Below are 22940 nucleotides of genomic sequence, written 5' to 3'. Positions count from 1 at the left end.
TGAAGGACGCATTTGAGGGACGCATTTCGAGCAGCCTTTGAATTGGGACAGTCTTCGTCGCATCGCTGTGACGCAATTGGCCTTAAAATGCGGCCTTTAAGGCTGCAGACCCTGAATTGGGATACAACCGAAGTTCTCCAGAGGCCTGGTAATGAACTAATCATTTGATTCAGGTGTGTTGACCCAGGGTGAGATCTAAAACCTGCAGGACACTGACTCCCGAGGCCTGGAGTTCCCTACCCCTGCGTTAGTGCCTTAAACCTTCTTTTTAATGGATACCAAAGCGCAACTTCTCTGGGTCCAAAAAGACTTACTTTATAGAAGTGTATGGGAAAATAACCTGTGGCTCCCTCATTCTGTGAAACCTTTCCTGATGTTGGTAGTTTCAGGCCAGGGCAGTAGGCAGGGTTTTCCTTCAGCTTTCTGTTTGTATTAATTCTTCTGCTTTTGCTTGCTAAACTTTGAAAGGTCCTACAGAGATAGTTATGAATACTATTTTGTTTTTCCCCTTGCCTTTGTTTCAGGATGAATCTGGAGCCCATTTGGAGCCGGCTGCTGCAGCGGAGGATGAAAAGCTCAACGGTGTTTCCGGTTCCACTCCATCTGCAACATCACATCATGTGGCTGGGACAAAGAAAAAGAGGCATCGAATTCCTCGTCAAGAAAAGGATAAAGAGCCACAGGTGAGTAAAGCTCTTTCCTGATCAGATGCTGCCTGTGGACGTTTAACTGTGGGTATGTTAAAATGCTGGTAGTCCAAATCACCGACCTTCTTTTCTCAGATCGACCCGGAGATGTCGGCGTTGGCAGAGTCACAGTTTGGAGAAATGTCCAGCCCGACCTCACTGTCTCATTGATCAAACCGCTGTCCTGGATATCACGATGATGGTGACTAGGATAAGAGCACCCAGTTTCCAGGACTGTTTAAAACACTGCCTTACTTGAGTCAATCTTTGTAATGTTGTGGTTTCACTTGAATATTGTGAACAGATTGAGTTCATGTAACACGAGATGTTATTCACCTTATATATGTGTATATTTGTTTTGTATATACGAGGTTATGTTTTTACAGTTGACAGTTGATGGCAACATATTTATGACAAGCACGTGATGCTGAAAACATGATTTGATAAATATTTGACGTATTAGATGAATATGACAGGGTATTACTATCATTACTTGAGTTAGGAGTTTATCCGAGCAAGCAGATGGACTCGTCGTCATATTAAACTTTTACACTGTGCTGTTTGGGTTTACTTTTCTGTGATTTTGTTTTTTCCCTCTTTTGTATTCACTCATCTGCCTTCACATGCTCATGGACTTAATGTGGCATCTCATTCTTAATCGATAGGGTTTGACATGATTTCACCCCACCTTGTGAAGCTATAACTGCTTCCGCTATTCTGGGAAGGCTTTCCACAAGGTTTAGGAATGTGTTTATCCAAATTTTTGGCCGTTTTTCCTAAAGCACATTTGCGAAGTCGGACACTGATGTTGGACGAGAAGGCCTGGCTCGCAGTCTCTGCTCTGATTCATCCCAAAGATGAATGCCATGAGGTCAGTCAGGCCAGTCAAGTTCTTCCACACCAAGCTCGCTCATCCATGTCTTTATGGACCTCGCTTTGTGCACTGGTGCACAGTCATGTTGGAATAGCAAGGGACCATCCTTAAATTGTTCCGACAAAGTTTAGAGCATGAAACTGTCCAAAATGTCTTGGTATGCTGAAGTATTAAGAGTTCCCTTCACTGGAACTAAGGAGCCATGGCCAGTTCCTGAAAATCAACCCCATCACCTATATGGAAGGCTTTTACACAAATATTAGGCCTGAATAACAAGTTTCAGTTACAGTTTGTTTGTGTTAAAATAAAAAATTTTTAAAAAATGCTAGAGCAGTCAATTTGACATTTATTCATCTTTTTAATACTGTTAATCCCCCCCCCCCCAAAAAAAAAAAATATATAGATAAAGATATGAGAGTGAGAGAGATGTTAAATATGACATAAAAAACGTACATTTAAAATAAACATTACACAATACACTTACCTACCCCTTCATTTGGCACACAGTGCTTTCCTTTAGATCTGTCTTAATTCTTTGTGGCATAGATTCAGCAAGGCGCTAAGAACATTCTTCACAGATTCTGGTCTTTGTTGACAAGATAGCATTACACAGTTGCTGCAAATTTGTAGGCTGCGCATCCATGATGCAAATCTCTGCGGAGGACATTTGAATACAGTGAACATTGTCATGTTCAAGAAACTAGTTTCAGATGATCTGAGCTATGTGACATGGTGCACTATCCTGCTGGAAGCAGCCATCAGAAGATGGGTACACTGTGGGCATAAAGGGATGGACGTGGTCAGCAACAATCCTCAGGTAGGCTGTGGCGTTTAAATGATGGCCCAAAATGTGCCACGAAAACATCTTCCACACCTTTACACCAGCAGCAGCCTGAACCATTGATAAAAGCCTGGGTGGATTTGTGTTTTGATGTTGTTTATGCCAAATTCTGCTCTTCTGCATATATAAGGGTGGCCTGATGTCAGTCTTTAAAAGGAACTGCACAACATTGTTATTCCTTGTCCCCGTCCCCTATCCTGAGACTAAGTCCAACACTGTGACTTGCTCTGCAGGACATACACTTTTCTAAAGTCTGGCTTTTGCCCAATGCATGTGAATTGTAGTCAAAGAAAGACTAGCCTGTCTAATTCTATACTAATTAGTAAAAGATACCCAGACATCACGAGCATATCAGATTTTGGAGAAAACTGCCACAAAGAAAATGAAGTGGCACTATATTTTCAGAGATAGAAATGTCGTCTTTATTATTATTATTATTATTATTATTATTATTATTATTATTATTATTATTACTTTATACTAGTTATTTTTCTGTTTCATACAGGAGAAAATATGTTATGGAGTGACACAGTATATGTGTGTCATAATTGGCTAACAATTGTTAATATTTTTAGGTGTGGCTAAATAACGGCACGCCAATCTATGGATTTGATTTTGAGACAAATATCAACATGATATTTGTCACAAAACATTTAGCATATTTCTGTTTTATTTCAGCATATCTTTTAAGTTTTGGTTGTTTGTTTATATTAAATATTGTTCAATCCTTTACATTGCAACATTCTAACTAGTGTTAAGAAATTAAATTAAAAATACATTTTCAAATAACGAAACGAGGTATACAATTTCCACACAATGAAGTTATAAGTTCGTAAAAAAACTAAAAAAAAACTATTTAAATGTAGAAATTTGCATTTTTGTGAACCTCGGGCGGAGCGGTGGGTTTGTGTCGATCATCGATCGTCACTTCGCTGAGCCAATGGCTGGTTCTCGTTCCAGCGGATGTTTCGCAATGACAGGCGTGAGATATATCCAATCAGAGTTTAAAGATTGGATTTAGGGCGGGATCCCCAGCAAGGAGGTGGGATTTTAGCTACCGTCCATCTTCAGCTACATTACAGTGAGCGAGCTTGTCGAAAAGAAAACACAATTTGGAAGTAAAGAAGACTTTCTGGAATTAGTTTTGGCTCTATTTGAAAAAAGACAAACGAAATCCCATACCCTAGGTAAATGTCGTACACAAGTATAAATCTAGATTGTCGGCTTGACCCAGTATCCCTTTTTCCTAAATCTGACTAGCTGGCAAGCTAAGCTGCTAACTAGCATTTTATGCATTAGCTAGCATGTTAGAGATTGGAACGGATTCTGTTATTATTGTGCCTTTCACAACGCAAAACCACAATATAAAGACTGTGCTGGACCCCAAATTAATAATGCATGAATATGAAGTTGTTCTGTCAGCATGCACCGGGGCAGTTCCAGGAAACGGGTCGGTTAGGAACCGAGCGAGGTGGAGAGGCTAAGCTACTGGCTAGTATTAACGTTAGCTGAGTAGCGTTAGCGTGCTAGGTGGCTAAATTTAGCTGACAACCATGTCACTTGTGTTGGAAATATTAGCAAGGTGATATATGACAATACTAGGATGGAGAAGTGGCCATAGAAAACTTTATTTTCATTGAGCGTGCTTAAATTCTGAAGCTGTGGTGTTATTTAGCTGCTAACGTCAGCCGGGTAGCTAGATGGAGTTAATGTCAGGTTCACTGTGGAAAGCGATGTAACGATTCCTCTTTTGGAGGGATTTTTGTTTGTATTGACACACGCTTCGATTTCTTCACCCAGATAACTTCGTGACAGACGGAATGTGGACATTGTCGTAGTCAGAGCCATGGCTGACAAGAGAAAACTTCAAGGTAAAAGAAACGGTCTTCAGTTATGTTGCACAATATGAATCACGTTGTAGGGTCTGCTGGTGTACAGGAAGCTTTATTTCCTCTTGCATGCTCTTACTGTTTTGAAAGAGTTTATAAGGTCTTTTGGTAATGCATCATATTTTTTGAATTTGTGCAGGTGAAATCGATAGATGTTTGAAAAAAGTAGCTGAAGGTGTAGAACAGTTTGAAGATATCTGGCAGAAGGTAAGAGGTTCTTCCATTCTGTATTTATTTGTCTATTTAGTAACTAATGAGGAAAAGACACACAGTATCTAAATGATTTGTTTACATTTTAGCTCCACAATGCAGCCAATGCAAATCAGAAGGAAAAATATGAGGCTGACCTCAAGAAAGAGATTAAAAAACTTCAGGTAAGAAAGCTTAACAATGACCATGTAAGTATTCAGAATTAGCTATGTGATTTTTAAAATGCTCACCATCTGTGCTCTTTCAGCGATTGAGAGATCAAATAAAAACATGGGTGGCCTCAAACGAGATCAAGGACAAAAGGCAGCTAGTTGAGAACCGCAAACTTATAGAAACGGTATGGATCTTCACAAGTGTACTTTTAAAAAAAAAAGAAAAAGTGTTGCATTTATATTATGTATAACTAAAGTACATTGTTACATCAGACCTGAAGTAATTAGCAGCTTTTTTTTTTCTTTAGCAAATGGAGCGGTTCAAGGTGGTGGAACGTGAAACAAAAACAAAAGCCTACTCTAAAGAAGGCTTGGGGCTTGCTCAGAAAGTGGATCCAGCTCAGAGGGAAAAGGAGGAAACGGGACAGTGGCTAACAGTAAATACATTTATGTTTTACCTATGCTTCTGTGCGTGATTTTTTTTTAACCATTTCTTTGGAAAAGGCATAGACAAAAAACTTAACAACGTAACAATTGTATCAAATCAACCACAGATATTCCCAAAACATGGTTAAATTAATAAGATCTGAAAAAATTAACACTCTTTTTTTTTCTCATCTGCAGAATACAATAGACACTCTAAATATGCAGGTGGATCAGTTTGAAAGTGAAGTGGAATCTCTTTCAGTTCAAACAAGAAAGAAGAAGGGTGATAAAGAGGTGAGTCATTCCATGTCACTCTCTGAAAGGATGTCTGTTTCTAAACTGTCTGGTTAAATTTTAACTGTCTGTTAAATTTTTGGTTAATATATCCTAACATACATACACACTTGTTTTTTTTGTCTTGTAGAAGCAAGATCGTATTGATGAGCTCAAGCGGTTGATTGAGAGACATCGATTCCACATTCGAATGTTGGAGACCATTTTACGAATGCTGGACAATGACTCCGTGCCAGTGGATGCAATCCAAAAGATCAAGGATGATGTTGAATATTACATTGACTCCTCTCAAGATCCAGACTTTGAGGAAAATGAGTTCCTGTACGATGACTTAGATCTGGAAGACATCCGTAAGTAGAGCACTGTCTAGTGTGCGAGTGTTCTGTTAAGTTTTGCTGCTCTTGCTTTACGATACCAGAAATTCTAGTCAGTTAAGAAATTATTCTCACTTCATTAATGTAAACCAGCAGTTACCTGTTGGTTCAAAGATGTTATGATGCCACCTGCCACTTACCTGGGGTGCAGCTCTGGTAGATTAGCCCCTCTCTCTCTGCACTGGGAAGTTTTGTACAAAGTAAGATAGATGAAGCAGCACAGCTCCATTGTAATTGGATGTAGAAAGTGATTATATGTTAGCTGTGTCAGAGTAAACTGATACACTCTGACTCGAATGAAGTGATGAGAAAATGGACGTTAACCTGCTGGTAATACTTGGTTGGTCCCACTCAGCAAACTAATCTGCATGCGTGCATGTTGTACACAACACAAATTGCCACACAGTTCAGTGGCATTTAAACCACGTTTTGATTGGTAAACAGTGTTACATAGCACAGCCATGGTTTCACCAAATCCATCAGTTCCTGCAGTGTTTTGAATGTTTTCATATTGTTTCCTTCCTTTTGGGCAACTAGTCTGTTCTTTCTTCTTGTTTTAATGACTTAGTAAAATAGTTGTCATGTTGATGTCATGACGATATCTGATGCTTATCTTTATGTCCTACTCTTCTCTTGTAGCTGCAGCATTAGTTGCAACTTCGCCATCGGGCCAGGGCAACGTGGAAGATGAGGTGTATCTCCACTCTAGTAGCACTCCCACTTCCACCACCTCTTCTTCACCCATCCCTCCATCCCCAGCCACTTGCACTGCTGTGAGTTTGTGTCTTTTTTTTATCATTAAAGTTTTGGTCCTGGTGTTAAAGGGATGTTGGATAGTTAAAGAACATTCTTACACAATTGTGCATATATGCCTGTCTCTTTAAGTTTGCACTTGGTTAACCCACCCACATTCCCCATTGTATTATAATCCACTGGCTAGTATGTTGAATCTACATTTCAAAAGTGGATTGTCATATCAAAGTATCTCCTCCTATAGGAGAATTCAGAGGACGATAAGAAAAGGGGACGGTCGACAGACAGTGAAGTTAGTCAGGTGAGAGGTTCGCATCTGTGCTGTGTCAGTAGATGAACAGTTTAGTGCAGTGCTCTTCATCCTTGGTCCTGGTGAGCCATGGTGGCTGAAGGGTTTTGGCCTCTCAGGCACTAAAATGGAGTTTCTCTGTGGGACCATGGTTGGAGACTTCTGATTTAGTTTTTTCCATTTCCTTCATATATGGGCCTCCATAGATCACAGTAAACTTTGCTTCTTATGCATTTTAGATCTCTGTTCATGCCCTCTGGTCAGTTTTACTTGAGATGCCTTCCTCTGATGTTTATTTCCAGTCACCTGTGAAGAACGGCACCCCATCCTTGTTATCCTCTTTCTCTTCTTCCACCACCTCTGGGTCCTCCTCATCCTCCTCCCTTGTGTCCATGGCGAGTGTTGTCGGAGGGATTCCTGCAGTGCCCACTAGCAGCAGTCTTATAGGAAGCTTCAGCAGTGCGGTGCAGCAACATCAGCATCAACCTGCACAACAGCAGCAGCAGAATTCTCAGCCGCCAAACCAGTCGCAGCAGCAGCAGCCACCTCAGACGAAACCCTCAGTCCCTTCAAACAACACCCCCAGCCCACCCAGCAACCCACTTCTCCCAACGTCTACTGCCCCCTCTCTTCCTACACCCAACACATCCACTTCATCAGCTCCCAATCCTCAGTCACAGTCCACATCTGGACCCACATCGGCATCCAGTTTGGGACTTGGGCTGGGCCTGGGATTGAGCAAAGTTGGCATGACTGGGACAAGCAGTGCCAATCAAATGCCAGGGCTAGGGATGGGTGGCCACCCCACTCCTTTAAACACAATGGCAGGGCTCATTTCAGGTTCAACACCTGCCCCTTATGCTCAGGCAGCAGCATCCGGAGGCTTGGGTTTGAGCAGCACCACTCAGTCAAGCATTTCAGCAGAGAGCAGCACTTCCATACCCACCTCTGGCTCCAGTGGAGTCACCACCAACGGGGCAGGAACAGGGCTTGGTTTGCTGGGTTCCAGTCCAGCCCACAACTCTCTGAGTGGGAATATTTTGAGTCTGGTTCCTGGGCAAAGTGTGGCCCCTGGTACCTCTCAGGTTCCCCCAAGTTCTGTCAGCTCTACTCCAGGAGTAGTTGGCATGATGGGAGGCAACGGAGGAAACGTTGGTGTGGTTGGAGGAGTAGGAGTGAATTCTGCTCCTGCTAGACCACCAAGTGGACTGAAGCAAAATGGAAGCACAAGTAGGTGGAAGTTTTGCGGTCCTTGAGTTCATTGTGAGATTTCTATAAAAGTTTTTTTTTGCTCTAACGTGTCCTTCGCCTGCCTGCAGGTTACAGTGCTGTGGTGGCGGAGAGTTCCACAGAATCGGCTCTAAGCACACCGAACCAGTCACAAAGCAGCCAACCCTCATCTCTCAGTTCCTCAACCAGTCAGCCGTAAGTTATTTCTCCTGAAACTTGACACGTTTCTTCTTGTTCTTGTCATGCTGGTTCTTAACTTTCTCGCCATTGTTCCCACCCCACCTTCTGCAGGATGGACAATGGTCCCAGTTTAATCAGCTCCATCACCCTGCCTCCCAGTTCTCCGTCCCCCTCGTTCTCAGACAGCACACCGGGTGGAGGGAGTCTTCTCAACGGGCCCCACTCCTTTTCACAGGCCTCTGAGGGGCTAAAGGTGAGCCATACCAACGAGGTTAAGTTTGAGCATGTAACATTGGCATCTTTAGCTTGGAGCATGGATGAACTTGCAGACTTGAATCAGCTAAAACAGGCTCCATTTGTGGAAGAAAAAACTTCAGAGGCTAAAATTAGTGACTGGGGTCATGCACACAATATATTTTATACAGGAATACCTTATTTAATGGCTCTGCTTTTGTTTACCATACATAAATGATTTCCTTTGTCTGTGAGATATTTTAAACTGTGTTAATGTAAATAGTTATCAGGTCTGATAAGTTGTCTTTTCTTTTTTATTTATTTATTTTTTAAATGAACCCAACTTATCTGTTAGTTAAGTTGTTTTCATTGTCACTTTGAGCTTCAAGGGTTGTGCAGCAGTAAGCAGTATAATGGGTCAGTTATTCATGTTTACTCTGAAACATTTCAGTGATTATAAGTGAAAAGTTATAGTAAAATATTGAAAAACAAAAAAAATATATTTGTTTTTGGGAATAAAAATGACCCACACACTGTTGAATCAGCCGTATCACACCAAGAATAATAGGCCATAGTGTCAGCAGGAGCATTACTAGGAGCACTTCCATCAACATTTTCTGATCAGGTCTGTCAGTTCAGCTCAACAGTGACCGCCCACTTTTTAAAGGCTCTGTTTCTGGAAGTGAATTTCCAGAAAAATCTTATATGAAAAAACGTTTAATCTGTGAACCAATCCAATCAGCTACGAGGTGAATCATTATCATGTTAACACACAGTTGATTTCAAACAGATTTGTTGTTTGTATAGGAGCACACAGCAAGTCTGCTTTGGACGATTACAACATAGTGGCTCATAATCAAAATCAGAAATGGAGAATATGAATGATATGATTGATGTAGGAGCTCCTGAGGTCAGAAGATAACCAGCTAACTGAATTGTTTTTGAATTGAGACATTCCTGTCTGTGCTGGAATCCATAGTTTTTGCTGCTGAGTATAAAATTATTACATTATCCCTGAGTGCCCACAAACCTCTGCTGATCACATTTATAACAAACACACACTTACTGTGCACTTACTCATGTTACTGCCAGAAAACACGCAGATCCTGACTTTTGTCTGTTTGGAGCCTTTCTGCTACAGGTAATAACCCCTATAAGCCTGATATATGAAATAATTGCCAGAAAATTAAATTCCAAGCATTTTTTTAAATGGAGAGTTTATTGAACAATCTGACAAATTTGTTTAAAAATGTATTCGATTTTACATTTTTAAATTTGTTTCTTAAATTTAAAAAAAAAATTTATTCTGCAATTTAATCTTTTTTTCAGGTGTAAAAATAAATAAATAAATAAATCACACCGATGCTCTAAAGTCTCAAAAACTCACAAAAAACTGTGTGTATTAAATATGATAGACTAGGTGTTAAGGGGATGAATGCATACATTTAGACAGGTGCTCCTGTCTTTGAGCAGTGCAGCTGACAGAAAAACATCTTGTTCTTAAAAGTTTTATTAGTAGCTGATCTTTATTTAATATGTTGTTTGCTCTTCTAGTATTACTTTCTTCTAATGCTCCCATTCATCGTGCTTCTACTTTTAAGCTCCAGTAACTGTAGGCTGTTCCCAGTTTAATGTGACTTTTAGCCTCTGTGTGTTCACATTAATGGGGCCTTGTTCCCTCCTCAGGCACCTGAGCCTCTCAGCTCTCTGAAGGCGATGGCGGAGAGAGCAGCGCTGGGATCAGGCCTGGATGGCGAGATTTCCAACCTGCATATAACGGATAGAGGTCGAAACGGTCAGACCTTTTTTACCTTTTTTCAGCTCTTTATGATGAATAAGCAGATCACGCTTTTATGCTGCTTGCTGTTTTGTTTTTTTAAATAATTGTACAGTAAAACATTCTTACACACTGCTCATGGTAACGTAAAGAGTTAAGCCTAAAGTGTAAAAACTGATTTTTAAAAAATTTTTTTTTTACAAACTAAGTTATTATTTGTCTTTTATGAAGATAACAAACATTAGCTTGTTGCTGCCAGCTGTTTTTGTGAGGCAGGAGGTTTTTATGTGTGACATATTTAAGACATTTCCCTTTGTTCTGGTAACATTTAGTTTTCCTTTTAATGCCAGATTGTTACTGCTTCGTGAACATAATTATGAGTTTTGCTGCCAAAGTGTAGGAAGGAAAGTTCCTGTTTTGCTTCTTTCCAGCTTGGCATTTTTATGCTTCGATTCACAGAGGAGGCAGCCAGAAGTAGAAAAAAATCAGAGAGTTTAGAGCAGTCTGGAGCCTGAGTTATTGGCACATAGGGATTGCTTATCTTAAAACACACACACACATTTTTGTTCATTTGTTATCCAGTTTAGAGTGTCGGGGGTGGAGCCTATCCCCAGGGTCAACTGACCAACATTCATGCTCACACTCACAGTCATGGCCAATCAAAAATCACCCGCTAACATAACATGCAAGTCTGTGGACTGTGGGAAGAAGCCAGAGTACCTGGAAAGAGAGTGTAGAAAGGTCCAAACTTCAGGTCAAGGCCTTTTTTGATTCAAGCTACAACCATGAGGCTAGATTATGTCTGTAATTAGTTTACTGTTGGAATGTTCTTACTCTTATAAAAACAGAGTTGGTACAACTAAAGGAATAACCTTAAAACTTTACCTTCAGTTGCTCGCCCTGTCGTTAAGAGTCACATCTAACCATACCCCACACAGATGATGGGAAGTGAGGCATTGCTATGGCTTCTTGTGTAATTGAAGATAGCCGTTGCTTTTTCTGCATCCTGCAGATATCTTCTCTGGTTCATCTGCAGCACCTGGCACACCTGCCGCGCCTCAGCCGTCCGTGACAGAGGTCAACATCCCCCCATCGCTCGGTGTTTGTCCGCTGGGTCCAACCCCTCTCCCCAAAGACCAGCTCTACCAGCAGGCGATGCAGGAGTCGGCATGGACGCACATGCCCCACCCCTCTGACTCTGAGAGGATCAGGTGAGCCCATCACAATTTCCTTTAGCGTCGGGGGGGGGGGAGATGCACTTTTTTTCACAGTAATTTTGCAAATTTACTTTGATTATATGAAAAATTTGCATTGTGTATGCATACTGCTCCGCCAAAAAAATATGTAGGATAGTTTAAAATTTGTCATAAAACCTGATTTTTTTTTTTTAAAGCAAATTTGTTCTTAATCACTAGTTTTATTAAATTAAGAAATAATATAGTCCCCATTAGTCTCCAGAAGGGCAATAAATAAGTTTGTGCTTTAGGGCAAACTTATGAATGTTTAAGTCAATATCATATAAATGTGCAGTGTTCTGCAGTTTCAAAAAATACTGTGCAAAGGTTTTAGGCAGGTGAGAAAACATGCTGTAAACAAAGAATGCTTTCAAAAATGGAAGTGTTACTCATTTATTTTCATCAATTAACAAAATGCAGTGAATGAACAAAAGAGAAATCAAATCAATATTTGGTGTGACCACCCTTTGACTTCAAAACAGAATCGATTCTTGTAGGTTTTTTTGAAGGAACTTGGCTTGCACGTTGTTCCAAACATCTTGGAGAACTTGATATAGGCTTCCTCACATCCTTCTGTCTCTTCATGTAATCCCAGACGCATTCGATAATGTTGAGATCAGGGCTCTGTGGGGGCCATACCATCACTCCCAGTACTTCTTGTTCTTCTTTACGCTGAAGATAGTTCTTAATGACTTTGGCTGTATGTTGGGGTCATCCTGCTGCAGAATACATTTGGGGCCAATAAACAATCATTTATATTTCTGAAAGCATTTTTTCACACCTGCCTAAAACTTTGGTACAGTACTGTATATCCGTGGTTGCACAAATTTTGGGGAAAAGAGCCCTTTGCGTTGCTCTGTGGCTTAAAAGTAAACGCTTTTCTGGTGACTTCATGGGCTCAGTTGCTAGTTTTCAGTTGTAATGAATAATTTATGAAGTTCATTTTTTAAATTTTTACTATTATTAGAGTCAGAAAGGAGAATTTATCCAGGGCATGCTCATTCGGTAATGAAGGGTCACACACCTGCTCGGCATGACCAGTTTCGGGGAGCAACTGGAGGCTTCGCAACGGAACCTCAATAAGCAAAAAGATGAACCTGTTGTACCTTAAAGTGTTTGTGACATCTGTTGACACTAATAGAAAGTTCTGAATATTCACGTGTGGTTTTGGGTAGTGTGGATGGAGTACTTTGTTAGAGCAGAAATGAGCACAGCTGAAGTATGCTTTGATCAGTGGCATTCATTAAAGAGTTTTCTGTTTCTGTCTTAAAGGCAATACCTGATGAGGAATCCATGTCCCACCTTGCCCTTCCATCATCAGGTCCCACCTCATCACTCTGACTCCATAGAGTTCTACCAGAGACTGTCCACAGAAACTCTCTTCTTCATCTTCTATTACCTGGAGGTAAACGCTCTCCATGTAAACTCACACGAATCGGTTTGATTGTTTGAGTTTGTAAACTTGGAGCTTTTTTCTATGATTTGGTTCCTTTTCACACAAAAAAACTCAAAGAAACCAAAATGCATCGCGACAAACCATGTGAAAACTTTTAGTCAGCTTATTGGTTAGATGTGGGACGGGAGCAGAATGATTTCCTAAATAAGGTGGAAAATTTACTGACCGTTTTTGTGATCTGGACATCTATGGTGCACTGCCGCATCGCACAAAAAGTGCACGTGGATAATGAGAAGGACAGATTTGAATTAAACGGACTAAACACCCTGAATGTCTTTTTTCTGTGATCTGTTAAAGTTTGTGAGCATAATGGTTTTATTGACTTCTCTCTCAGGGTACCAAGGCTCAGTATCTGTCTGCAAAGGCTCTGAAGAAACAGTCCTGGAGGTTTCACACCAAGTACATGATGTGGTTCCAGAGGCACGAGGAGCCCAAGACCATCACCGATGAGTTTGAACAGGTGCGGGTTCATCTCCGCACACCCATTTATGGTCATTGTGGTGTTGATTAAGGTTTTTTTTTATTCTTACCACTCTGCTGTTCCCTTAGGGCACTTACATTTACTTTGACTACGAGAAATGGGGCCAGAGAAAGAAGGAGGGGTTCACCTTCGAGTACAGGTACCTGGAAGACAGAGACCTGCAGTGACGGAGGGACACAAAAGGACAGAAAAGACAAAATGTGCTGCTGTTGACATTCCGAGACTGAACTCCAAACTGTGGATAGAGATTGTGATGTGTAGTAGAAACCCTCTCCTGAGATTGGAGACTGGTGTCTGTATAGGCTGCATCTCAAATGTGAAGCCCTTGCTCCTCATGTAGTGCTTTGCTTTTGACCAAAGAAAATGCCCCGTGGGTCTGATCAAATGCATCGCGCTGCACAAGCTGGGAGGGTTCTCGTTGGAGATCTGCGTTTGTGCCTGTCTGTGTGCACACTCAGTATGTGGCATTAGGAAAGCCTACCCCATGCATGTTTCTCATGTTTAGTTGTCTTTTTTTTTTCCCGTTTCAACACGATTCTCTGTACCACCTACCCGACATCAGCCTGGAAGCCTTTTGACTTGACACAAAACAGACTTTTGGATTTGATTAAGTAAACTGCCCATCTCGTATTTACTGTAATTTGGTGGTTTAGAATGGGGACGTACAGTGGACATTTAGTCATGGTGTGTAGGAATGGCTTCTTTTAAGATCCTACAATGCCTGTTAAATATGGTCACTATTGAAGATAGTGAGCGGTTATCAATAGTTTTATTGATATTGTCTTGGTCGATTTAAAACGCTGATTGAGAGTGACCACAGGGCCTCTCCCTGTGACAGGGAAAGAGTCCTTATTGGACATGGATTAAATTGCTATGCAATTGAACTGGTCTCTGACTCCCTCTCTTTACAAATAAAATGTTTTTAAGTTAACGTGTCAAGGAAAATGCATTATTATTGCGCCTTCATGTTTGTGACAAATTAATAAACTTGTAAACAACTCTTAAAGATAGGATTTGAGACATTAATCTACTTGATGTTTAATTTTCCCTCAGTGTGACAAGGCCATGTTGAGCAGAGGGAAATGTACCTACACCCAGGTCACCTCATTTCCTCAAAAGTACACACAGCATTAGATAATAAATCTGGGTTTGGTTGGGTCAACTTCCCAGCTTTAGCCAAGGTTTTATTCTGTTGTTACTTTATCCCAGACTTCACCGAGTTCAGTTTACCACCTGATATTTCAGTGAAAGCCCTATACAGTGAATGTGCACTGACTAAACTGTTTACATGTAGAGTTGAAACAGAAATCCTAAAATTCAGGTGGTAAATTTAACTCGTGGGTTGAGTAGAAAGTGTCTCGTCTGCCGTGGTTGTTCCATTGTGTTAGCCCGAAGAACAGTAAGATTTAATCTGGGATGGGACGCATCCTACCTTTTCCTGGCAGTTTGAATGAGGGAGAGTGTTAAAACCGAATCAGTTTTCCATTTAAGCAACCATGAAGAGTTCTGTACCACAGGTTATGTTGTGTGTGATTTGTTTTCAGGCTTTTTTTTTGTGGGAGGGAAAAGAGGGGGATGAGCATGTGGGAGGGGAAAAAAACAAGGAAAATGCAGCAACGTTCTGAGAGATTTGCCTTTTATAGATTCTATTTTTTGGGCTTTTAAGGTTTACAGAAAGGTCAGTGAAACTGCTAAAATGTGAATTTCAACACATATTTACAATTTTTCTCATCACAGTTCTGCATGGGAGATGTCATAAATGGGGTTATAACAGGATTGTAAAATTTCAATAAATACTTTTAAGAAATTATCCATCAGTGTGTGGCGTAAAGTCCTGTCATTCCTACATGGAATATGGATCCACATATTTTCCATCACCTTTCATTTGTTTTGTTTTTTGGTGTCCCAAGAAATACCGGATGACATAAGGAAAATAATATTAAGATCTGCTGCGTTTAGCTTCACTTACAGTAAGCACACCTGACATGCACCTGCCCATCAAAGTAACTACACATTACCTGCAGATTTAAATAACTGTCATAGTGCTGTTTGGTAGCTACACAAAGAAAAAACCTGTAAAATGATGCAACCTTGTTGCATCTGCTTTCCTCACAAAGCAAAGTCTGTTCTGTTGCTGACCGTGTCCCTTTATGACACAGCGATGGGTACACTGTGGTCATGGCATGTTAACCTGCTTCCAGTAGGTTACGGACGTTTGACAAAGCTCAGATGATCATCATAGTCACCTTTGAAATGTGGTGAAACATGAGATTTAGATCATTAGCTGATAACTACAGCACCTGTGTGATCGTTTCCATCACCTTGTTGAATCAGATCCATAAAAATGTAAACTAGTTCTGATGACAAAAGAGTCCAACCCAGTACTAGCAAGTTCCTAATAAAGTGACCGTGGGGATTTTATCTTATTCGTAGCAGCTTTACTTTCAGTAAAAATAAACTCTGTATTAACTCAAAATTCAACATAATTAGTTCAGTTTCACTCAAAATAGAAGATCAAAACAAGCAGGTATAAATTCAAATGTCACAGAGGAGGCTCCTGTTTCTTGTTCTTAGAAAAAACATACCTACAAAGTGAACTCTATATTTTATTTAGATGGGGGGGAAAAAAAAAAAAAAACAACCTTAAGTCGAAACAACTTTCAAAAAATAAAAATAAAAAATAACACGAGGTGAGCCAAATTTTAAAATATACTTTCACAACTGTGCAACTGTCCGTGTGCAGGGCGTCCGTATGTCTTCACATCTTAGCTTCCTTCTTGACTTTGAGGAACTCTGCCATGTTAGAGAAATATTTCTGGTTAGCTTCAGCCACCTTCTTCTCTGCAGCCTGCGGGTTCACGATCTCCAGCCCCTGCAGAAGGAAACAATAACAGATTTAAAAACAAACAAAAAACAAAACAAAACCCCAAACTCTCTGGCAGGTCTTTAGTTAACGAGTCCGCTTCTTTTTACCTGGAGAGGTGTGAATGCTACGCTGGAGCTGGTTCCTGAAGAACGATCTCTGACTGTGGACTTTCCTCCATATGTCATGCTCTGCTTCTGCAACGTCCTCTGTGGACAAAAGCCAAAATGTTAGAGATGATGTAGATACAAACACCAGCAGGAGAGAAGAGCGCATTTACCTGCAGGGATTTGGAGATCCTGGCTTTGGTGGCCTCGTTGACCTGAGCCTGCCTGACTCTGCCGCTGCCGCTCTTCCCCAGCTGACCCAGACTGAAGCCCAGATCCTCCTGATACGCATCATCTTCAATCTGCAACACAACACAGGAAAAACTATTAACTGGAGCAGGATCACCTTGTAATATAATTAACCATCGAAATATCAATGAAGTCCATGCCTGGATTACAGAACACTCCCCAACAGGGGTTAATATAACAATGAACCAATTTAATTTTCTTTACTGCAAGAGTTCTCTCAAATTTATATCCATTATGAATCAAAGGACTTTACTTTCTTTATTAGCAAAATATTCAATACGTTTTAGACTTTTTCAAATGTGAAGTTCTTTTTAAAGGACTGGATTTCATACTTGTTAGGACCGTTTTTAAACAGTGGTTTAAGGTAACGAAGACACATTCATAACAGCCAAGTCTCCATCCACAGAGAGCAATAAGCAGCTCAGAAACTGCACATTTATTAACAGACCAGAGTAGAAACTGTTTGTACTGCAGTAAAATCATCTTGCTGAAGCTCCTTCAGAGTGTTGGGGGAAGTCTCGGTGAGTACAAAATAAAATAAAAATAGCTCGTCTTGTTGGGTGCTTGAAAAGAAAGGAACTGGACCTCCTTAAGTTTGTGAAGATGTTCTCATCCAAGAGACTTCTTCAGCTCTAAAACAGAACAGCTGACAGAGTCTCAGGTTTTTATGGTGGCTTCTATTTGAGTTGGAATTTTCAACTGGAATAACCCCTTCTCGTCGGACTTCCAACTCAGAAATTCAGAGCAGCCCCATCAGTCACAACTGCACAATCCAAGATGGCAGCAGTGAATGTAAACAGTCATAAAACATGTAACCTGCACAGCCACTGTTGTGTACATCATGTCATCTGTTTGTTGTTTGGTTTCTCCTATGAAGTACAGCGACCTTCTTTTCAGGGACTACCATGACCTGGATAACTGAGAACCTACGCAAACACCTCATCCTGTTACACTGGCTCTGCTGCACAAAGCTGGTGCGAGCCAAAAGTGAGGCTGCTTTGAGTCGTCATTCATCCCAGGTCTGAAATTACTAAAAGCTTTCACTTGCTTTCTTATTCATTAGGGATCGCCCATAGCAGCAGTCTCCTCTTTTGCTTATTAGGCAAATGTGTAAACCCCTACATTACTACTAACCAGAGGAAGAGAAGAGATTCCTCCTGCATGTCTTCATATTTAGTAACGTGTCTATATTACTATATTATTATTTTTTGTGTTAACTATTTGTACGGTTTTCCTTCTGTCTTCATTAAAAGCATCTTTGAATAAAAGAAAAGAATGCTAAATGAATTATGGATCATAGTCAGACATCAATAATGAAACATGAAATATCACTGGATTAAAAACAAATCTTAAAAACAGGAGCGGAGAAAATATGTACTGACCTCTGCAAAGGTCATCCTGTTGGCATGTTTTCTGATCTCAGTCAGCCCGAGACGCTCTTTCATCTTTCGGTACCTGCAGGAAAAGAGCAGCGGAGCTTGGTTATGCCAGTCACTGGATATTTATAGTCGTTGGTGGTAGTCTAAACTTGGCTATGAAAGTTACGTAAGCTTCTTTCAGGCTTCCAGGATGCTGATCTGTGTCATGCCTTGTTCTGTTTCTGCTGAATTTTTTAACTTTTTTCAAATAAATGTTAGATCAGTTTAATCTCAGTAACCTTCTCCCTCTTAAAAGATTCCAATAATAATCAATTTCCATCTCCAGACTGCAATCCTCTTTAGCAGTCTATTCTGGCAGGCCTGTTTCAGGTAGCTGACAGATTGTTTACCTCCTTCCTCCTCTCTTCTTCCTCTGTCCATCCAGCGGGGCTGGCAGTGGTTTGACTTGCTTCACGGGTGGAGGCTCCTGCCATTTATCAAACTTCCTTTCTATTTCTTCTTTTAGATCATAGCCAACCTGCAAACAGTGACAAATATTTTTAAGCCAAATGAAACAAAAATCAACTTTATTTTTCCTCAGTTGCAAATAATTTTGCATGTAAATATGAAAAATCCAACCAAATATACATCAACAGACAAGAGAAATCATAATCTCTGTATCTGCTGGTACATTTATTCTTGCTCTAATACACAAGGCATTTATAAAACTTAGGTGTTCCTTTAAGAGACTCACCTTGCCATCTGAACTCTCGTGGAAACTGTCCACTCTTGAGGCCAGAGTGCATTTTGAAGCCACCAGACGAGCTGCCTTCCTCCTGAGATCCTGAAGGAGGAAAGGACACTGTTAACCGTCACGCTGAACAGAATGCATTCATGCAGTTTATGCTCATATATTCACTGACAGGTGGCAATGACTGCACAACATCGCAGTGATAGATGAAGCCGGTGTGAGGGAGCAGAGAGGTGCTGCTGAAGCCAGAGAGGGTTCTCCTCTGCGCTCCCAGCAGCATCAGGTTACAGGCTGGCATCTTTGACAGGTTAGTGAGGCCTCCGGCGATACCTGCATCCACAGGAGAGACCGGACAGTCACCGAAACAATCCTCATTGAAGATGATGTACATTTGTAAACACTGTGCAGTCAGTAGATTTCTCTCACCCATGATCTTTGCTGCTGTTGATGCTCCAACAATGATGGACAGGTTTGGAGCAATGAAGGACATTCTGGATTCTACATATTCATAAATCCTGTGTTTAGACTGGTTCAGCTCCAGGGCCATGTCGCACGCCTCTTCCAGCTGCTTCAGTTCATCCTCACTCAGCAACGACCTGAAGGCACAAGTGGCACAGTCGCCGTTCAGTTACAGTAATAACCAAAAATACATAACAACACAAACTCTTTCCTCCTTGAAGCTCTACTATCGATAACCCTTGTTTCTCTTGTCAACTTCGGCAAGACAAGGTGTGCATCAGAAATCAGTGAGGGTGATCTCTGCCTATACAGCTTACTCGGGCTACTCTTTGTATGATTGCTATAACACAGGTTATAGCAATCACACAAATTCATTATTCTTATAGCTTGAAACACTGAAATTCACAGACCTAATGAAATTCAAAAGAGCAGAAATGTAGTTTTCAAAGGAAAGGTCACTTTGAAAACAGGAAGTATTCAAAGTAACTTTTTTAAGACTGAAGGAAGTTTTAATTTTGCAACTGTTCAAATATAAATCACTTCAAAATGAGGTATAAAAGTTATGGCATTTATGAGACTCAAAGAAGAAGACTGTTCAGTTTGTGTTTCAGACCTATTCAGATTTTACAATTAATATTCCAAAATTGGAAGTACATGGCTTTTATCCAATTGTAAAAATAAGATATGATGATAATAATTTTAATTTTATGTAGCTTATATATTCTGTTTTTAGAAATGTGTATTCTTATTACTGAGGTTTATATCAATAGGGAAGCTGGATAAATATAAACTGATAACTTATGGAGAAGGGGTATGATTGTGCACTTCTTCTCGATATGTAATAGTAAGAATGATACTGAGTGCATTTAGTTATTATTTAAAAATAACCTGTTAATGATTTTTATTCTAATAGGAAAAAAAAATGAACGTCTTATTGATGCTTTGTAACTTAACTTAGTTTCCCCATCCCTTTCCTATGAGCTACTGTCACTGATTATTATAAAATAACTGCTTAGCACTTCAGTTTTGAGATGCACTGATTACAATTTCCTTGACCTATTCCAGTTTTCTTTAAGTGAAGAAAACTGGAATAAAACTGCAATCAACACAGCAAGAAGGTTCTGGGTCTTTCATGCTGTCTTGGTCTGTGTGGGTTCTCTTTAGGCTTCCCCCCACAGTCCAAAAACATGCATTCATGGTTGTGATTTTAAATTGACCATAGGTAGGAATATGAGTGTGAACATGACCAGGAATGTGAACAGTTGCCCATCTGTGTGTTAGCCCTGTGACCTGTGCTGGGTGTACCCTGCCTCTCCCCATTAAGCTGGGATAGGCTCCAGCCCCCCAGCGTTAGCAACCCCATAGTTTTTCATTTCCAGTAAGTGATTTAAGGTGATTCTAGCAGGAAGTGTTCACAGTGAACTACATGAAACTCTTCTGGTGAGACGGGGCCTTTAAATCTTATAAACTTACCCCTGTGTGGTTGAGGCTGTGACACTGACAACCATAATGGTGGCGTTGGTAAGGATTTGCTGCAGCGTCTCATTGTTTTTGCATTTCTCCAGATTGTTTCCCAGCTCCTAGACACAAACCACAAAAAAGAAGAAAAATTAGGGGAGAAAACATCATGGTCAAACAAACTACAAGAAACAATTTTTTTAACACGTTTGCTTGCAGTTAAACAGAGAAATTTGAAAGCCGAAATTGGAAAATTTTAACTGCAACATAATTTTCAATCTGTGCAGTTTTAAACTCTTTAATCACGTCAGTTTTGTTAAAAATAGAAATCCTAAATCTAACTAAAAAACAGAAACAGTCAACTCGGAGCTTCTTCTTTTTTTGAATGAATACATAGTTTAGCTCACCTTGACAGTACGGATGTAATCCAAAGAATCCGGCACCAGAGACTCCAGCTCTGGAAACCTCTTGGAGTATTTGTCCCTGGTAAACTTGTGGATGATATCTGGAAACAGATCAGAAACACAGAGGACATCTCAGATTATAAGGAAGAGAGCGAAATCTTAAAACATAGCATTATGGATCACCAGAGAGAAGAAGCCAACTCACTGAGCTCGTTGTCGATCTCCACTGTGAGGTTATTAGCTGCGACTATCAGTCTGTATTCTGGGTCGGCCTCGACTGGGCCTGAGACTGAAAGCAAACACACAAAAAATAATAACAACTCTATGGTAACCCAGAGTCGTCATGGAGTTCAAATGAAATGTGTTTACAGAGTAAAACAGAGAAATGAATGGAAACTGATAGTGAGAAGAGCCTTAAATAATAATAACAACACTCACCCTCTGAGTTCTTACGCTGCTTCCCAATATATTCAGAAATTTTGTCTATTATCTCTGAAAACTGTAAAACACACAAGAGTCACTCTGGGAAGAACAGAGCAGACATTTTAATGCTAATCTCAACATGTGTAAAGCTCTTGTATGTTACAACTCACCTGTTTGCTATTGCGAAGCTTTGCAATAGACGCAACGCTCTCAGCTTTACTGTAGTCCACCTCCATCTCCTCTGGGATGTCTTCCAGCCCTCCGTCTGCACTTCCCTGGTTCGGCTCTCCATCGCTGTCCCTCTCTTCTTCTGGGTACAGTCCATCCTCTCCCTCATCTCCGGCCTCCTCCAGATCAGCCAGGAGCTCATCTGCCAGAGACATCTGCAATCGATGGAAAAACTGTGAGGACAGGCAAAGCCAACTAGGATCAGTTTGCCACAGGGTACATGAGGTTGTCACTGAGTTTGGTGGGGTATATGTTCTTTATTTGCTGCTGTTGATGTAACTCTGAATTTATTTTTTATTAATGATCTGGTTACATAACTTGAGGATCCCATTTTGACTGTTTTCTAAGGGCTTATAAAGCAATCACTGCAGACGCACGACCAGCAACTAAAACAATATTCTTATTCTTAAATTCTTATAAAAAAAGCACGTCTCTAATATCCCCTTACTTAATAATATTATTTGAGCACTAGATACTTAACACTAGTTTTACTCATTTATCAAACAATACAAATACAAATCAAATACAAAAAGCGTGTCAACACAAAAACTTATGGACCTCACTGCGTTATCAAGCCTGAAAGAGAAATCCATCTGTAGACATATTTTTGTGTTTCTGACAACGAAGCTCTTCTCAGACTCGTTTGAGATACGATCGTGGCCGTGTTCAGTTCCTCACATGCTATCACCGCCTCATAAAAACTGCGAAGTATTAAGTCTGCTTCCATCTTTGGGTTTTCGCTGGCTGTGTTTGGAGTTAACCAATGTTAGCTAGCTAGCATTATCGAACGTTGGTCCGACGTTACTGAGCGATTTCTCAGTAACTTTGACATACCTCAGGGTTTTAGAGTCCTACTGGTTTAAGAAAAAATTAAAGACGTCCAATGCAGGTTTCAGTCGCTTTGAATAGAAATACAAAATGATTTGTCCCTCTGTTTTCTTGAGTGTTTGCAACCCGGTTGTGCGGCGCAGATGTACCGCTGGTCGCAGATTAAATACGTACATTCGCAAAGCTTTCTGGGAAACTGTGTCAGTACACTTCACAATCACAGAGGGTGTTTTTTTGTTTTGCCTTTTGCCACAGGTTTGATTATCTATCTATCTATCTATCTATCTATCTATCTATCTATCTATCTATCTGTGAAATATATACAATACACACATAAACTCGGTGTACAGTACAGTGAAAATATGGATTAAGATCTGTTTGAATGCTAAATACGATGGTCTAAGTTGATCTGAATGTGTAATTAGCAAATA

At 40.4% G+C, this 22940-nt stretch overlaps 3 protein-coding genes across 5 annotated transcripts in view; 2 read left to right on the top strand and 1 right to left on the bottom strand.

The window, feature by feature from the left end:
• Positions 1–1243, top strand: part of tfpt (TCF3 (E2A) fusion partner) — a 4941-nt gene extending 3698 nt beyond the window's left edge. Inside the window, exons 6-7 of the mRNA XM_005732026.1 lie at positions 525–683; positions 783–1243. Coding sequence (XP_005732083.1) covers positions 525–683; positions 783–857 — 234 coding nt within the window. The 3' untranslated portion in view covers positions 858–1243. The remainder of the gene's footprint in view (positions 1–524; positions 684–782) is intronic.
• A 2180-nt stretch (positions 1244–3423) lies between these two features.
• cnot3a (CCR4-NOT transcription complex, subunit 3a) lies at positions 3424–15192 on the top strand. Of its 3 annotated transcripts, none has more exons than XM_013910593.1 (18): positions 3424–3443; positions 4202–4272; positions 4430–4497; positions 4590–4664; positions 4748–4837; positions 4961–5089; positions 5277–5372; positions 5503–5722; positions 6386–6519; positions 6744–6800; positions 7091–8018; positions 8108–8213; positions 8310–8451; positions 10119–10227; positions 11222–11420; positions 12717–12849; positions 13235–13360; positions 13450–15192. In XM_013910593.1, exons 2-18 carry the CDS (start codon positions 4248–4250, stop codon positions 13546–13548), a joined length of 2736 nt encoding a protein of 911 aa, XP_013766047.1. In that variant the 5' UTR covers positions 3424–3443; positions 4202–4247; the 3' UTR covers positions 13549–15192. The 3 variants fall into 3 exon arrangements, with proteins under 3 accessions (XP_013766047.1, XP_013766046.1, XP_013766048.1); XM_013910592.1 differs by having other exon boundaries at positions 3430–3588; XM_013910594.1 differs by lacking the exon at positions 6744–6800 and having other exon boundaries at positions 3430–3588.
• Positions 15193–16048: 856 nt separating this feature from the next.
• prpf31 (PRP31 pre-mRNA processing factor 31 homolog (yeast)) lies at positions 16049–22709 on the bottom strand. The gene is made up of 14 exons (XM_005732024.1): positions 22516–22709; positions 21624–21836; positions 21469–21529; positions 21236–21319; positions 21034–21131; positions 20642–20748; positions 19136–19305; positions 18882–19039; positions 18713–18802; positions 18369–18496; positions 17983–18055; positions 16525–16653; positions 16355–16453; positions 16049–16253 (listed from the first exon to the last, which is right to left on the bottom strand). The coding sequence occupies exons 2-14, from the start codon at positions 21834–21836 to the stop codon at positions 16140–16142; spliced, it is 1524 nt and encodes a 507-aa protein (XP_005732081.1). The 5' UTR covers positions 22516–22709; the 3' UTR covers positions 16049–16139.
• Between the last annotated feature and the right edge of the window lie 231 nt (positions 22710–22940).

Source organism: Pundamilia nyererei, unplaced genomic scaffold (genome assembly GCF_000239375.1).
Source record: "Pundamilia nyererei isolate P.nyererei 1_Seehausen unplaced genomic scaffold, PunNye1.0 scaffold00045, whole genome shotgun sequence".
Classification (NCBI taxonomy): domain Eukaryota; kingdom Metazoa; phylum Chordata; class Actinopteri; order Cichliformes; family Cichlidae; genus Pundamilia; species Pundamilia nyererei.
The sequence above is the reverse complement of the archived record's forward strand: the minus strand, read 5'-3'. Positions and strand labels throughout refer to the sequence as shown.